The sequence below is a fragment of the Notolepis coatsorum genome (assembly GCF_963971535.1).
Source record: "Notolepis coatsorum genome assembly, chromosome: 8".
Taxonomy (NCBI): Eukaryota; Metazoa; Chordata; class Actinopteri; order Aulopiformes; family Paralepididae; genus Notolepis; species Notolepis coatsorum.
The window spans coordinates 55,728,647-55,745,707 of record NC_140172.1 but is presented as its reverse complement, the minus strand read 5'-3'; the positions used below and the strand labels follow the sequence as shown (position 1 = coordinate 55,745,707).

The window sequence follows — 17,061 nt, the reverse complement described above, 5'->3', positions numbered from 1 at the left end:
GAAAGGGTTAAATACTTTTCGATGTCATGCCTTTCTTTATACACCATGTTCGGATTGAGATATAGAGAAACACCCCCACCCTTTTGGCCTTCTCTGCATCTATGAATATGCTTATAGTTATTGAATTCATACAAATCAGCATTGTCTTTAGACAGCCATGTTTCAGTAAGCCCTATTACACTAAAAGAGAAGTCAAGGTTAGTCAAACAAAGGCATAAAGTATCATAGTTTTTTGGCAGGCTGCGGACATTGATATGAATGAGGGAAAAGTCACTCCTAGTATTTTGAGGGTCAACAGTGGAATTGAATTCGTTCACACTGAAGTAATCAGATATTCCAGAGACTTGTTTCATTTGAGCAAAACAATGTGTGTCAGGGTCATTATTGAATAAAAGGTTTGATGTTGATGAGTCCCGAGATTCACTTTCTGACTGAAGCAACGTAGTGGGCGGGTCCTTCAAAAGTTAATTTACTTGATCATATGGGTTGGAGTTGGAGTTTACATGTAATGAACCAGAGACAGATGTAGGGAAGGTTTGGAGATGAGCGCCAAGTTGGTTGTGTGAGGAAGATGACATGATAGATAGGTGGAGAAAAGATCATTAAAAGGGGTCATCATAGCATGGTAGGTTCCCACTGACTTTCACTCGTGTTGTGTGGTTGGAATCACCCCCTGAGGCTTTCGTGGTTTGATCACCAGTCTGTCATAGTTAATGACGGCATACTTTCCTTCATCCCTTGCCTGTTTCATTGCTGGAATGAGGTCAGCTCTCTTCTTCCTTAACAAGTCAGAGAAGTCCTCATTTACATAAATGAAGGTGTTCTTGAGGTGAGCTCTCGCCTTGGCAAGTATGAGGTCTTTATCCTTGAACCTCAGGAGTTTCACAACAATTGGTCTTGCTTTATCAGTGTTCTGTTTCACACTCCCAGTGCGGTGGGCTCTTTCGATTTCGATGGACTTTGGATCAATTTTCAGTTTGTTTTTTAGGAATTCTCTGACCATCTGCTCAGTATCTGACCAGGACTCATACACATTTTCCTGAGTCAGACCATCAATAATTACATTGTTTCTTCGACTCTGATTTTCCAGATAGTCCATTTTGGATATGATGTCTTTGCTTTCCGGGGTCATACCCTGAGTGGGCAGGGACTGGAATGACTGGAGCTGTGATTCAAATAAGCCAAGTTTCTTCTCCATCACTCTCAAGTCATCAATTTGAGCTTGAGAGAACTGAAGGCTGGACCTGACCTCATGTACCTATTTCATAATGCCATCAATTCTAGTGGTTGTAGATTCCATGATCAGCTTGGTGAAGGACATGAAGTTTGACTCTTGCCTGTTAAGCATTTCCACATAGAATAATTTCTGTTGATCCATCATTTCTTTCACATTTTCCATAGAGACATAGTCCTCATCTTGAATAGAGATGTTTTGTCTTGTTTTGATCTTGCGAGGGGACATGCTTACCCTCTGTAGAAGTTGGTATGTGGATTTTGACAATGGATAGAAGACAGTCAGGTAGGTTGGATGGTGGTAGAACAGTAGGCCCGGATTATTAATCCATCAAAAATCTCTTTCGGTGTTAGTCATCCACACCTCAGCAACTCTTCTCTATATATTACTTTAAAATATGATAAAAATAGCATTGTATGCTTTGAAAAAAGTATTTAAAAGAGTCCAGAATCACAATAAAACATTTGGATGGCTTGTAGCCTAAAATTGCATGCTGCTGCTAGACAGGAGATTGATTGATTGATTGATTGAAATTTGTATTAACAGATGGGTACAATACAGTACGGCTCAAAACACAATTGTTAAGGGGATACAGACCATCAGGGTCCCACATTTTTTATTCATCATAACATTTATGACATACAAGATATACAAATATACAGTACTGTTTATTTACAGAGTTTCTATACATTTGAGGGGGAAGAAACTGTACATTGGAGGGGGTTGGGTGGGAGGGGTTTGGACATTTACCGGGGCCAGTTTCGAATTGCAGCCTCCCGTAGGTTCTCTTTGAGAGCGGTTTTGAAGGTGGGTAGGGATTCACATTCTTTTAAGGCTGTGGGTAGGGCGTTCCACATTGTTGTGGCATAATTGCGAAGTTTGTTTAGTCCCTTGTTTGAGCCAAATCTGGGTTGAACATGATTTGTGGTGTTGTGGTCGTGGTATTCACTGACCTTTGGGAAGTATTTCGACAGGTACATGGGTATATTAGTGGTGTAGTGTATCTTGTAGACCAGGCCCATTGCAAGTTGCTGTACTCTGTCGTCTACTCTAAGCCATCCTAGGTTGTCAAAATGGGCAGGGGTGAGGTGGGTTTTAGGAGTAAGGTCAGGCAGTAGTCTGACCAGTTTGTTTTGTGATGTTTATAATCTTGTTTTTACCAATCCGAGGGGATGAGGTGGAGATGGTGGAGACATACCAGCAGCCTAGTACATCTTAACCAGGTGAGCTGCAGCCTAGTACATCTTAACCAGGTGAGCTGCAGCCTAGTACATCTTAACCAGGTGAGCTGCAGCCTAGTACATCTTAACCAGGTGAGCTGCAGCCTAGTACATCTTAACCAGGTGAGCTGCAGCCTAGTACATCTTAACCAGGTGAGCTGCAGCCTAGTACATTTTAACCAGGTGAGCTGCAGCCAATTTGAGTGTCCAGAAAAGCACATTTCACTCATGCTTGGTCCAATTGATGGCAATTTGACACACGCCTACCCTACACTCAGCACTATCGACTTTGTACAGAACATCTTTGCTGCAAATTATTCATCCTGTGGATGACGTGTTATTAAATAACATTAACATTAAATAACGTCAACAAAATGTTGCACATCTTCATACTTCATCACTATTTGCACTAGATTTTTTAGTCTTTGTACGGATCTGTAAATGGTAAATGGCTGCATTTATATAGCGTTTTTATCCAAATCGCTTTACAATTTGTTCCTCACATTTGACCCATTCACACACACATTCTCACACAGACGGCGGAGGCAGCCATGCAAGGTGCCAAGCTGCTCATCGGGAGCAATTAGGGGTTAAGTGTCTTGCTCAAGGACACTTCGACACAGTGCCCGGGAGGAGCGGGAATCGAACCGGGACCCTCCGGATTACCAGACGACTGCTCTACCTCCCGATCCCCATCTTAACTTTACATTTAAATTCGTAGTAAATTTTTTGTATTTTGTTTGTACCCTAGTATTTGTAAACCCTTGTTGTTTTGTTTTAGTACTTGAACTCAATCAGCGCCAGAGGTCGCTGTTTACTGTGTGGTAAGAAGGCCAAAGAATAGGAATAGGAATACATGGCGGTGTTTGCAGGGGTCAAACTATATTAAATATCATAGCTATGGATATAATACTATTGCCCATTTGACATCGAGTATATATCGTTCAATTTGTGAAAAAAATATAAAAAATCATCCATACATTCCCGTTTTATACCGTGGTGAATATGAGTATAGTTTTTAAATCCTGTCTAATCCCAGAAAACGACGCTATGCAGCGTTTAGTGCATTTCACTAGAAACCGTGGCATTCCTCGCCTGTATCAACAATCAATCTGAAGTCAACGCTATATTATCGGTATTATGTTTCATCATGAATGCATGAAAGGGTGGGGGGGGGTAGTTTTTCTATGCTTCGATCATCACCAACGGAATACGTTACACACACACATTACACACATACATTCGGATCGCGGGGAAGGGATTCTTGGATCAACGCAAGATTGATACCATATAGCCTGTTGACAGAGTCAGCTATGGAGCGACAATAATATGTTCATGACGACAAGGTTTCTCTTTAGCCTTTGGCGTGGTTTATTTCACATTGCACCCAACAGTACACATGAGACCTTCTCTTGTGAGAGCGACGGAGGAAGAGAGTGAGGGGGGAGGTAACATCTCCTTTTATACCTCTCACCTGGCGTCAGCTTCAGTAGCTACGCCTATAGCGCCCTCTTGTGGAAACAGTTAGACAGTTACATGCAATCATACATAACATCTAACTTCAACACGCCCACTTATGGTTGTCTTGTATACTGTACAACTCTTTCAAAAACAATTTTCAAAGAAAATAATACAGTTCAGAATATCAAAAAGAATATGGCAGTCAATATTACATAACAGGCAATATTTACACACCAAACATGACCTCTGCAAATCTTCTCAATTTCAGTTTGGAGACAGGCTTTGTCATAGCGTCTGCTACCATGTCGTCTGTAGGACAATAAACAAGTGTCATCCTTTCTTCCCTGACAGATCTGATGAAATTATATTTTATATCCACATGTTTACACCTCTGTCGGCACACAGGGTTCCCTGGTTGTCTTCATAAACAACAGTTTTCTTATATACATAGGTATCCATTCCTTTGAGCAGTTCTAGATAAATACATTCCTGTATTGTCATAGCTAGAGCCATGTATTCGGCTTCACAAGTTGACAGTGCCACTGTGGGCTGTTTCTTTGTTTTCCACGAAACCAGTGAGCTGTCTTTGTTCAAACTCACACAATACCCTGTGGTACTTCTTCTGTCTGTGGCGTCTGCCGCCCAATATGCATCACTGTAGGCTTTAAGCCCTAAGCCCTCACTGCTCTTTCTGAAACAAAGCTGTTTATCTGCTGTACCTTTGAGATAACGAAAAACATGTTTTGCTGTAATCCAGTGCTCCTCTGTGAGGTCAGCAAAATGCTGTGACAATTTACTCACTACAAAACATAGGTCAGGGCGAGTACATGTTGTCAAATATATGAGGCTACATACAGCTTCTCTGTACATTTTTACATCTGTCAATTTCTGAGCATCCTCTTGGTAGTCTAGTTTTTGATCACATGGTGTTTCCCTTGTTCTACATTCTTGCATGTCAAAACGTTTCAGCATCTTTTCCACATATCTCTTCTGGGATATTTTTACACAACTGGTAGACTGTTCGAAGTCCATGCCTAGAAAATGTTTTAACCTGCCTAGGTCTTTCATTTTGAATCTGGTGGAGAGCATACTTTTCACCTGCTCTAGGTTTCTAGTGTTGTCCGCTGCGATGATCAAATCATCCACTTCTGTATTTAAACATTGATCCTCTTCTGTATTTAAACATTGATCCACTTCTGTATTTAAACATGGAATCCACTTCTGTAATTTGGGTTTTTCTAGCTTACACACTAGCTTCTCTCCTTTCTCCTCGTAGCCTTTAGCTACAAACCTGGCTTTGTACTTGTTGTGGCCTTCAATACCCTCCTTGATTGTGTACACCCATTTTCCTCCCACTGTCTGTCTGCCCTCTGGTAACTTGGTTAGAGTAAAGGTGTGGTTGTCCTCTAGGGACCTCATCTCCTCATCCATTGCTCTCTCCCATTTTCTTGATTCAGGGGACGCCATCGCCTCTTTAAAGGTCTGAGGTACTCCACTCACTACTCTGTAGCAGTAATCAATGCTGGTAAGTGTACTGTCATCCTCATCACTTCCTCTCTGGGCATAGTCTTTCAGATACTTTGGGGGTTTGTGTTCCCGTGAGGGATACCTCCCACTGCATGAGGCACGTGACGTCACCCTCGGGTGCTCCTCGTCATCATCCTCTGGGGGTTGCTGACTGTCTGTCTGCATGACTGTGCTCAGTACACTAGGCTGAGGTGTCTCTGTTTCTTCACACCTTACTCTGGAGTCCAGCTCTGGCTCCTCTGTCTGTGTCTCGTTCTCACATGTTGTCTTTGTGACAAATTTTACTAGCCTGTGTTTTTGCACTTTCCCTTTACCGGGATAATAGACTAGAAAAGCGGGGCTTCCTTTGTCGTGCCCTACAAAGAGTCCTTTTTCACATCTGGACTCAAGCTTTCCTCTGTCCTGCTGGTAAGCATAACACACTGATCCAAATTTGTGCATTCTAGCTAGATTACACTTCTTTCCTGTCAGTGCTGTATACGGGGTGGTGCCTGTGTGCTTAGTAAAACATCTGTTTCTGGTGTAAGCGGCTTCTTGTACCGCATAATGCCATAGACTCTTAGGTAAGTTACCATCTATTAGCTTACACCTAGCCATTTCGAAAAGAGTACGTCCTTCCCTCTCTGCCACCCCGTTCTGGTGAGGGGAATAAGGACATGACGTCTTGTGTCTTATCTTGTTCCTTCTCAACAGTGATTGGAACTCTCTATTTGTGAACTCGGTTCCGTTGTCGGACCTCAAGCATCTTATGTTGCCATAAGGGGCTACATCTGCAAGGAATTTCTCCGTGGCCTGGAGTGTGTCACTCTTTGCTTTGAGAAAGTAAACAAACACTGCCCCTGTACACACATCTGTAAAATACTGTACATATTTAAAGCCACCTATGGACTCGTTGCTTACTGGACCGGCTAGATCTGTGTTGACTAGCTCAAGTGGTACCTTTACTTTTTCTGTGGGACTTCTGTTTCTCGATTGAGTGAACGTCCCCTTCATGCACACTTCACATTCTTTGCAGGTCTACGCTTTTCACCTTTAATGTGCATGCCTTCTGTCACTGCTTGCAGTTTCAGTAAATCCTCGTAATTACAATGACCCATGATCTCATGCCATGTCTGAATATCGTGACTGACAGTCACATTACACATATCATTATTATTACACTTATCGTCATCATTACACTCTGTTTGTAGATAATACATTCTCTTGTACACCTCTACTGTATGTTAAATCGCGTACCGTCAGGCTCTACAAGAACATCTTTACCTTCATTGAAGAACACTTTGGCACCGTTGTCAGTAGCAGATTTTACAGAGAATAGTTCTTGTGGGAACGAGGGTATGTAGAGAGCATTCTTTAACGTCACTGTACACCGGCGCCCCTCACTGTCTATGAGGCATACCTGTGTGTCTCCTCTCCCTTGCGCCAACCCGTAAGTGCGCTTCCCGTCTGTCAGCTCCATGCTGTGTCTCTCCGGCTCGAAGGTGTTGTCAAAGTTCTTGAATCGATTCCCGTCGTTGATGACGTGGGACGACGCACCTGTGTCCACGATCAGTCCCTTCCTTTGGGCCTGCTGCTGCTGCGTTGGCTGGGTGACGTACGCTGTCTGAGCCCTGAAGATGAAGTCCTCTCGTCCCGTTACTCTCCGGGCGTCGTCTCGACTCGTCTCATGTCCACCGTTGTCGCCATCTTGTCCACAGCCGCCATCTTGTCCACAGCCGCCATCTTGTCCGAGCGCTCTGGTCACGTTTCTTTCTGCACACTTTGTCTGTGTGCCCCGTGGATTTGCCGAAGCTACACCAAACAGCCCCTTTTCTCCGCATCGCCAACACGCCAGCTCCATCGTGGGTCTGGTCTTCTCTCTCGGTGCCGCCTGGGCCTTCAGCACCCTCGATCCTGCCTCTGCGGGGACTGGGTGTGTGTCTTCTGAGGCCTCAAAGTTTCGTAACTTGACCTTGAACTCTCCCAGCGACATGTCCGCTGAACCATGTGTCACCAGTAGTGTGAACGGTTTGTACAGCTCCGGTAGTCCTCTCATAACCATCGCCATCATTAGTCCATCGCTCGGTGCTTCTCCTGCACTCTTAAGCGCTGTAATGATCTGCTCAGCTCTGATGACGTACTCGGTCACAGTCTCTGTGTGCGCCTTCTTCAGCGCGGTTAGTGTTATGTAGAGGGATACGATTCGGGGTCTTCCCCGTCCGATATAGTGTTCTCTCAACACTTTCAGGCTTTCTCGGCCTTTGTCCTTAGTGTCGCGGAATATCAGCCCCAAGCTTGTGTCGTCTAGCAGTGGTGCTAACTCGCAGTATGCGTCGGCATTTTGCTTGGTGTCCAGGGCGCGTGAACACTTAAGGTAACTAACTTGCGTTCAGCGTTTCGTGGAGCAGAGGGTCTCCTTTCTGAAACTGGGACATATGTATAAAATGTTAAATGGATCTGCTCCCAGATATTTATGCTCTCGTATTGTCCTGCGTGGCCAGGTCCACGGATGACAGTTACGGTCTGGACAGCTCTCAGTTTATGAGCCTAGAAAGGGGTCCTATTCACAGAATGGCTTTCTGTCTACAGCCTGCCGGCTGTGGAACTCTCTGCCCAGGGCCATCCAAAACTCCCCCACTATTGCTGTCTTCAAGAGGGGTGTGAAGCGACATCTGCAACAATAGGTTGCAGAGGGTGCTTGGCCACCACTCTTGAAGAACAGGAACATGACATGCTGTAATGAGGTTCTTTCAGAAAATTGTGTTGTCTATTTTATCTACTTGTTGTATCTATTTTATCTTCTTAACTCTTTCTTTGTGATTTATTGTATTCTTCTTGGGACCATGTTGGAAACAAGTCGACAGACTTTCACATGTTATCCTTGTACCCCTTGTTTTTATACTATTGTATAAATTGTATGTACTAAATAAAAATCAAATCAAATCAATCATTCTCTGATTGGCCACGACGCCCACGTGACCACGCGCTAGCACGCCCCCTTATCCACGCCTGCCGCTCTGTGTGTTGCAGCGCGCGGCAGAGGTCCCTGTGTGTTCTCGCCTTCCTCAATTTATACGCATGGAAGTATTGACTACGCCGTAACGAATAATTTTAAAAATATACCGTTAACTGGAATATGTTGTGCCTTTACACATATGTTGGATTATGTAATTGGTTTGTCATGACAAACAAATAAAAAAAATTATTTACCCGGTGGCTACAACAACACACAGTGACTGCATGTAGTCACTGTGTGTTGTTGTAGCCACCTCCTCAGAGGCAGGAATACTAAGCTCCCCCTTAAGCTCCAGGAGAGAGGAGAGAGGAGAGAGGCTGAAAACCCGCAGTTCTTGCCCGATTGATGGGAGCCGAATCTTGGATCCGATTTGTCTGATGAATACCCCCAAAACATGGAGGTCCCGAATGCATGGAAGTATTGATTGCGCCGTAACGAATCATTAAAAAAAGATACCGTTAACTGGAATATGTTGTGCCTTTACACATATGTTGGATTATGTAATTGGTTTGTCATGACAAACAAATAAAAAAAATCGCGATTTACCCGGTGGCTACAACAACACACAGTGACTACATGCAGTCACTGTGTGTTGTTGTAGCCACCGGGTAAATCGCGATTTTTTTATTTGTTTGTCATGACAAACCAATTACATAATCCAACATATGTGTAAAGGCACAACATATTCCAGTTAACGGTATCTTTTTTTAATGATTCGTTACGGCGTAGTCAATACTTCCATGCGTATAAATTGAGGAAGGCGAGAACACACAGGGACCTCTGCCGTGCGCTGCAACACACAGAGCGGCAGGCGTGGATAAGGGGCCGTGCTAGCGCGCGGTCACGTGGGCGTCGTGGCCAATCAGAGAAACGCTGAACGCAAGTTAGTTACCTTAAGTGTTCACGCGTCCAGGGCTTGTGCGGCCGCCGTTACTTCTCCCGTGGGGGCCTTCAAGATCGTTGTCTTCAGTCCCACACCGTGCATGCAGCACAACATTCACTCTTCCCAGAGCTCATAGTCCTCTGCTCTTACGTTGAACGAGGGCCATTTGCTCCTTCCTTTGGTCGCCATCCTCTTTTGATGGTAGGCGTAGCTTTAGCTCCCATTAGCCTAGCCTTAGCCACGCAGTGCTCCCGGTGCTAAACTGGCCTATACTTCAGCTAAACTTACTACCCTTATTATTTCGCCCCTGCGTGATCTGGGCCCATAACCTGTTGACAGAGTCAGCTATGGAGCGACAATAATATGTTCATGACGACAAGGTTTCTCTTTAGCCTTTGGCGTGGTTTATTTCACATTGCACCCAACAGTACACATGAGACCTTCTCTTGTGAGAGCGACGGAGGAAGAGAGTGAGGGGGGAGGTAACATCTCCTTTTATACCTCTCACCTGGCGTCAGCTTCAGTAGCTACGCCTATAGCGCCCTCTTGTGGAAACAGTTAGACAGTTACATGCAATCATACATAACATCTAACTTCAACATAGCCCTTACCTTGACTAGGATGTACTCCAAAAAGAATATTCCAATTATTTGATCGCCATTCCAAGTATTGATGTCGATCGTGTTGCCAAAATAATCCACCAAAGAACATGAACCGGGAGTGCTTGATTCTCCTCAATCCATGTGTTATAAACGCTTGTCCTGCCCGACAAGGAAAACCCGGCCCGGACTTTTTAGATCGACACACAGCCCAAGCCAGAGAGTTTCAAAGGATGTTGGACGTTTGCGATCTCAGACTCATTCCCAATGATAACACAGGCTCCCTCGATGGATTATGAATGGGAATATCGAATAAAAGAAATAACGATAGAAAACCCGACTTTTCTCTGGCTTGGCGCTCAAGCGTCGGCGAGTTAACCCGACTTTGGCGTCCAATGAGTTAATATATGAGGGAAACAGAATAACAATCCTTTAAATGTCCTGTATATACAGCAGGCCTACTGTATGGCAGAATTGACAATAAAGACAGAAAGATAGGGTCTAGATCAGGACGTAGAATAAACATTTACAAAAAAAATGTAAATGGTCCATTTGCATGTTCTTGGTATCTGAATCTAGGGACATATATGGATCAGTGTCAGAAATAGTGTGTCTGTTACTAGGCTTGAGTAAATTGTAATGAACCAAAGGAGAATATCAATTCTATTTAAAAAAAAATGTATCTTTGACTGTAAATAACACCATGCTAAAATTGACCAGACCTGAAAAATCTAAGCAAATGAATAAAGGGAAGATGATTAAACAGAAGGTTTTGTAGATACAGTACTGAATTGTGCCATCTTTTTTATAATGTAAATTTCTCCACCATTTTTCATCATATTGCAACACCGTTTTTTGCAAGACGTTCACAGAAAGGTAGAGAAACTAACTGCGTTCTGTTTTATGGCAATAACGTTCAGGTTTGTGGGAGATAATCCCAAAAAATAAGAGAAATAAAAAAGTAAACCCAGAAGTCAGATGATTGACAGGGGCTGGTGTGAGCTGGGTAGGGTAGTTTTTCGAAATTTGAAAGCCCTGAGTCTCTTCCTTCAAAAGACTACACTCAGTTTTGGCTGCTCCACTTCCTCCTGTCAATATGCGCCGGTTTCCGACTCAATGCCCTGAGATTTCTATAATCTTATATTTCACTAATAACAGTTAAAATAATTGGTAAACAAACGTAATGCTGAAAATATACACTTTTACTGTATATCTCGGGCTTAAGAGGTTAACCATGTGAGGCCCAAATTAAAAAGACATTAGCAACTTCAGAGGCCAGAGGGTGGGACATTTACTATCAAATAGCATTGTGAGGCTGAACAACAGGACCAATTGACTATACATGTGCTTAAAGGGGAACTATCTTATAAATGGCCTTTTTCAGTGTTTACCATTGTTTCTTAGCTATGTGGACTTATATTAATAGGATCTATGTCTCTAATTCTCATATTGGCGCATTCTTCCAATTCTCCTCTCACAATATTCACCCTCACTGAACTGAGTCATCTGAAAATGTGCATATCTGTGATGTCAGAGATTTCTCAGCTGCATAATAATGTGGCAGTTGATGTGGCAGTTGGCACCAGGCCACACAGTGGTTGGAGCCCAGCTTCAAAACGGCTTAAAATTTGGTTTTTGAGTACTTGATTAGAAATACAAAACAATGCATTTTTTTTGAAAAAAAACCTAGGTGTTCCATAGACTCAGGAATTGTGTAAAAGTGCCCAAATAGTGAAAGAAATAGTAAAATAGTTCCCCTTTAACATTTTTTAAATAAACATTCTTTTTTCTAAAAGTGATTTTGTAATTTTGCAACCGTGGGTCTCACAGGGTACTTTTAATCCTGTGAGGCCCAAATAAAAAAGACATTAGCAACTTCAGAGGCCAGAGGGTGAAACCTACAGTATAAACACATGAAGGGTGCCGTGACTGAAAAAAAAGTTGAGAAACGCTGGTATATGGTGTGGCTCTTTGTGGTACCACAGTAATTTTTGTGGCTCTTAGTCTCTGACTGGTTGGCCACCCCTGGTCTAGATTCTAGACTGAAAAATAAGCAAAATGTTCATTTTAACGTTCCCTTGTGACATAGTTGATAATGGTCCTTTAAGCTTAATGTTCCCTTGTGACATAGTTGATAATGATCCTTTAATCTTAACGATCCCTCGTGACATAGTTGATAATCATAGTTCCCTCAGATCGGCTGATAAGGGTCTCCTAACCACCCGTAGGTCTAACTTAAAGTCTAGGGGGGGACGTGCTTTTGCGATCGCAGCCCCTGACCTCTGGAACAGCATCCCCATGTCCATTAAATCTGCCCCCTCCATCGAGTCTTTTAAATCAAAACTCAAAACCCACCTATATTGCCTGGCCTTCCAAGTCAAGTCAAGTCAAGAGTTTTAATTGTCACGGCATACAAGTATACAATGAAATGCGGGTGGTCTTGCCCGCGACGATGTGCAATACAGTGGTACAACATATAATAGAATCCAATAAAAATACAGTGGTACAACATATAATAGAATCCAATAAAAAAACAACATTGTAACAGGTAATATGGTGTGACATCTCGGTATCTGTACATAGTATTTACAGAGCATATAGGACATGCTAGGTAGCTTTAGTAGTGCAATACACTGTTCCTGTTGTTATACTAATTTAAAGTGGCCTTTCCTCTTGGCCATAAGTGTGCGTGTGTGCGGCATGAGTGTGTGCCCGCTCGTGACTCACTTTGAGTCTTGCCGTACTTGTTGACGTGTTGTTCTGTTTTTCCTTTGTCTATCCGTTGATTGTTTTTTTTTCTGTTTATTTTATACTTTTCTTTGTTCTTAGCTTAGCTATGTGAAGCACTTTGGTTGACAGGTGTCATGTTTAAACATGCTATATAAATAAATTTGATTGATTGATTGATTGATTGATAATGATCCTTTAAGCTTAACGTTACCTTGTGACATAGTTGATGATGTTAGTTTGCAGTAGGAGGTCTCGTCCTGGAAGCAGATTCTCTGTGATGAGGTTCTGATTGGACCGCACAGCCACTCCGTTACACAGACACAGAGAGCACAGCACATCCAGCACCTAGCAGACACGGGGAGAGGGGGGGTTAACCTCTATGTGACCTCAACATAGACCTCTCATGCATGAACGTAATTCCGGCTCCACCAGTCTCTCTGTGGTCTCCCATGGTTGAGGGGAAATTAATGGGTTATTGAAAGAAGCTCTGTCTGGGGCGGCTGGGTGGCGTAGCGGAGATTGGAGACTCCGGTCTCGACTCCCCGAGTCAGCATTGCCTGCGGCTTGAGCCAGTCGTTATACTATCTCAATTGGCGGAGGTAGCGGGTGGAATGTCGATGGGTGGGGATTGGACGTTGTGGACAGCGACTCCTACAGGTCGGTTGGGTGACGCCTGTACAGCAGGGACAGAGACATTGGAGGTGGTTGGGGGGGGGGGGTAGGAGGGGTGGGTGGGGGACACTGTACAAGTAAAACTGTACATTGGAATATTGACAAAACCATACTTGGTCATTTACTGTACATTGGAGGGGGTTGGGTCAGGACATTTACAGGAGCCAGTTTCGAATTGCAGTCTCCCGTAAGTGTTCTTTGTGAGTGGTTTTGAAAGTGGGTAGTGATTCACATTCCTTTACAGCTTTGGGTAGGGCGTTCCACATAATTGCGAAATGTGTTTAGTCCCTTGTTTGAGCCGAATCTGGGTTTAACATGATTTGTGGAGCTCCCTCTGGTGTTGTGATCGTGGTATTCACTGACCTTTGGGAAGTATTTTGACATGTACATGGGTACCTTGGTCGTGTAGTGTATCTTGTAGACCAGGCCCATTGCAAGTTGCTGTACTCTGTCGTCTACTCTAAGCCATCCTAGGTTGTCAAAGTGGGCAGGGGTGAGGTGGGTTCTAGGAGTAAGGTCAAGCAGTAGTCTGACCAGTTTGTTTTGAGATGTTTGTAATTTTGTTTTTAGCGCCTTTGAGGTGCTTTGGTACCATGAGGTGTAAGCATAGTCGTAGTACCCTTGAATGAGTGCTCCTGCCAGAGTCTTCAGGGTATTCTTGTTTACCAGAGAGGAGATCCGGTACAAGAATCGAGTTTGTTGGTCGACTTTTTTTATTACATTGGATGCCAGGAAAGATTAGCCTCTAGGATGGAACCCAGGTAGGTAATTTCATCTTTCCTTGTGACAATATTGTCACCCACTGTAACTGAGAAGCCGTCAGTCTTGCTGAGTTTGTTATTTGAACCGAAGAGAATGGACTCTGTTTTGCCCATGTGTAATGATAGTTTGTTATCAGTGAGCCATATGCTGTACCAACGGGAGACTCGGTTGATGAAATATGAATTCAGATCGCTAATAAAAAATAAAAACGACAATTCGCGTTGTCTGCACTCAACGGGGGGCATGAAAAGACGACATAACACGTCGCTGGCACTCAAAGTGTTAATGTGTAGGCCTTTGCATTATATTGTTCTAGTAATTAGCCTACTGAACAATATATATTTATTTTACTGTAATTACTTGAGATGATAAACAAATTAGCCTGCTACAGAAATATAAAACACCTAGTGACTGTAATCCCAGAGAAAGCTTTCCAAGATATCCTACTGTACAGTAGGCTCCTGACCTTGTGGTTCCGTCCATGTTTGTCCAGCAAAGAGATAATGGACTTGATGTGGTTTTCCTGGATGATGTTCAGGACCTCTGGACTCTCTATCAGAACACAGTACAACACCTCCAGGATACCTGCAAGAGGAATCATCATGGTTGTAGAGTCATGGATTAGGCTACATGACTGCCTAAAACAATGCAACATCGCCATCTGGGGCAGGAATGACACAGCATTAGAGTGGTAGAGTAATGGATTGCATACAATATGGATTGTAGTAGTTTGATGACTGTGATTTATACCAGTTACTTCAGATGTCACATTGTGATTGGCTAAGCAAAATTTCAATGATAATGCACTTGTAAACTAGAGTGGCTTGTCTCAGAGGAATATGTCAAGAAATACAATAAACAATAAGAAGAAGAAGGGATGGGGCGGCTACGTGGCGTAGTGGGCAAGGCACTCGCCACGAAATCTGGAGACGCTGGGCTCGCCTGTTCGAGCCCAGCGCTCCACATTTGCTTTCAGTTTAGCTGGTCGTCCGTACTAATACACATTGGCCGTATTAGGAGGTGGGAAACTGATGGGTGGGGATCGGGCGTTGTGGACAGCGACTCCTACAGGTCGGTTGGTGCGCCTGCGCAGTAGAATCAGGAAGTGTCGGGTGCAGCGTGAGTCTCCCACGCGTTACTCCTCGCCACTGAGAGATCGAGCTGCGCAGGTGAAAAGATGCGACTGCTGTTATCTCAAGTACCGGAGGGGACTTGTGCTATGTATGACTTAGTCCACATTGCAGCCGGCTTGTGGGAGGCAAGAAACAGCGTTCGTGACAGGGGAGGGTTGAATTGGATGATACGAAATTGGGATGGGAGAAAATATAGAAAATGGGAGAAAAAGTGGATCAAAAAAAAAGAAGAAGAAGAAGAAGAAGGGATGAATACCTGAAGATGCCTCCAGACGGTCCAGTTTACTGACCAGCCAGTCCAGGTTATCACAGAACAGGGCACAGTTGGCACGGTTACCTCGGATTAAAGAAGCTTCATGTGGGGAACAAACACAAACAAATGTTTAATATTTGTGTCACAAATTACATTACTCGCTCTCTGTCTCATGGTACTGTATATGGAGTTCCACATAGTGGTGAATATTGGTGTAAGAATTACTTGATTTGTAAACCCAGTACAAATGCATTGTATATTACACTATATTGAAATTCATTTCAACATCTTGATTCTGATATGTAGACTGCAGGACTGCATTGACTTTTCCACTAGTGACACTGATGAGACCAAATGTCTCAGTTGCTTGACCAGCACAAACCCCCTTTTTTTTTGTTTATTCAGGATGCTGATTCCTCTGTTGCGTTATACTCAATTTATACCTGCCTACTGCCTTCACTGTCTACAACTGCAGTGATTGTGGACTTCAGGAGGTCGGGGGTCAAGGACTACAGCCCCCTCAGCATCGACGGGGCACCGGTTGAGAGAGTCAACAGCTTCAAGTACCTCGGAGCCTACATATCCGAGGACTTGACATGGACCACACACATTAACAGTGTGGTGAAGAAGGCACGACAACGCCTCTACTTCCTCAGGCGCCTAAGGAAGTTCCAAGTCAGCCAGAAGATCCTTAAGAACTTCTACTCATGTACAATAGAGAGCATCTTGACCGGCAACATCACCTCCTGGTTTGGGAATAGCACTGCAAAAGACCAAAGCAGACTACAAAGAGTGACACGTTCAGCCGAACGCACAATTGGAGGGGGGCTCCCCACCCTCCAGAACATTTACTACAAGCGTTGCAAGGGGAAGGCTAAGAGAATTATTAAGGACTCGAGCCACCCGAACAACTGCCTCTTTGAACTGCTGCCGTCAGGCAAGCGATACAGGAGTCTCAAGGCGAGCACAGAAAGACTCAGAATTAGCTTCTATCCCCAGGCCATCAGGCTGCTAAACGAACAATGAATGAACACTACACAACAACAACCACCAAACACACATAGCACACACATCCACACGCACACACTCACTTTAAACAAACACACTGTAGCACCCACTCCACACACTTTATAGCACACACCCACTTTAAACAAACACACTGTAGCACCCACTCCCCACACTTTATATTTATGGATGAAGGATTGCACTACAACTCGTACACCTTACTGTAAATTGTACCTAAAATTGTACCTCATCCCATTTCTGCTTTGCACTAGATAGTACTGTACATTAGTACACTGCATAGTATTGTGTATTGTATATTATATGGTAACTCAGAACATTGTACATATGTCTATACCGAACACTGTGACCTCATTTTCTTCTTCTAAATTCATGCTATATTATGTTATTATGTTATTTGATACTATCTTGTCTAGCACAGTCTCTGGAGCGTAACAGTAAGAAGCATTTTTGTATGAAAGTATTCTGTACTTCTATATGACAACTATTAAAGAACTTGAACTTGAACTTGAACTTGATAAGTCCATACAGTAATGAACTCACCCAGAAGGTCGTACACTACAGTAATG

General features: G+C 43.5%; 1 protein-coding gene across 1 annotated transcript in view; it reads right to left on the bottom strand.

Annotated features, from left to right (window-relative positions):
- Positions 1-17,061, bottom strand: part of LOC311233659 (ryanodine receptor 1-like) — a gene marked incomplete at both ends in the record, with an annotated part of 453,326 nt that overhangs the window by 326,597 nt on the left and 109,668 nt on the right. The window contains 3 exons of the mRNA XM_084320641.1: positions 12,861-12,994; positions 14,550-14,668; positions 15,473-15,568. Coding sequence (XP_084176767.1) covers positions 12,861-12,994; positions 14,550-14,668; positions 15,473-15,568 — 349 coding nt within the window. The remainder of the gene's footprint in view (positions 1-12,860; positions 12,995-14,549; positions 14,669-15,472; positions 15,569-17,061) is intronic.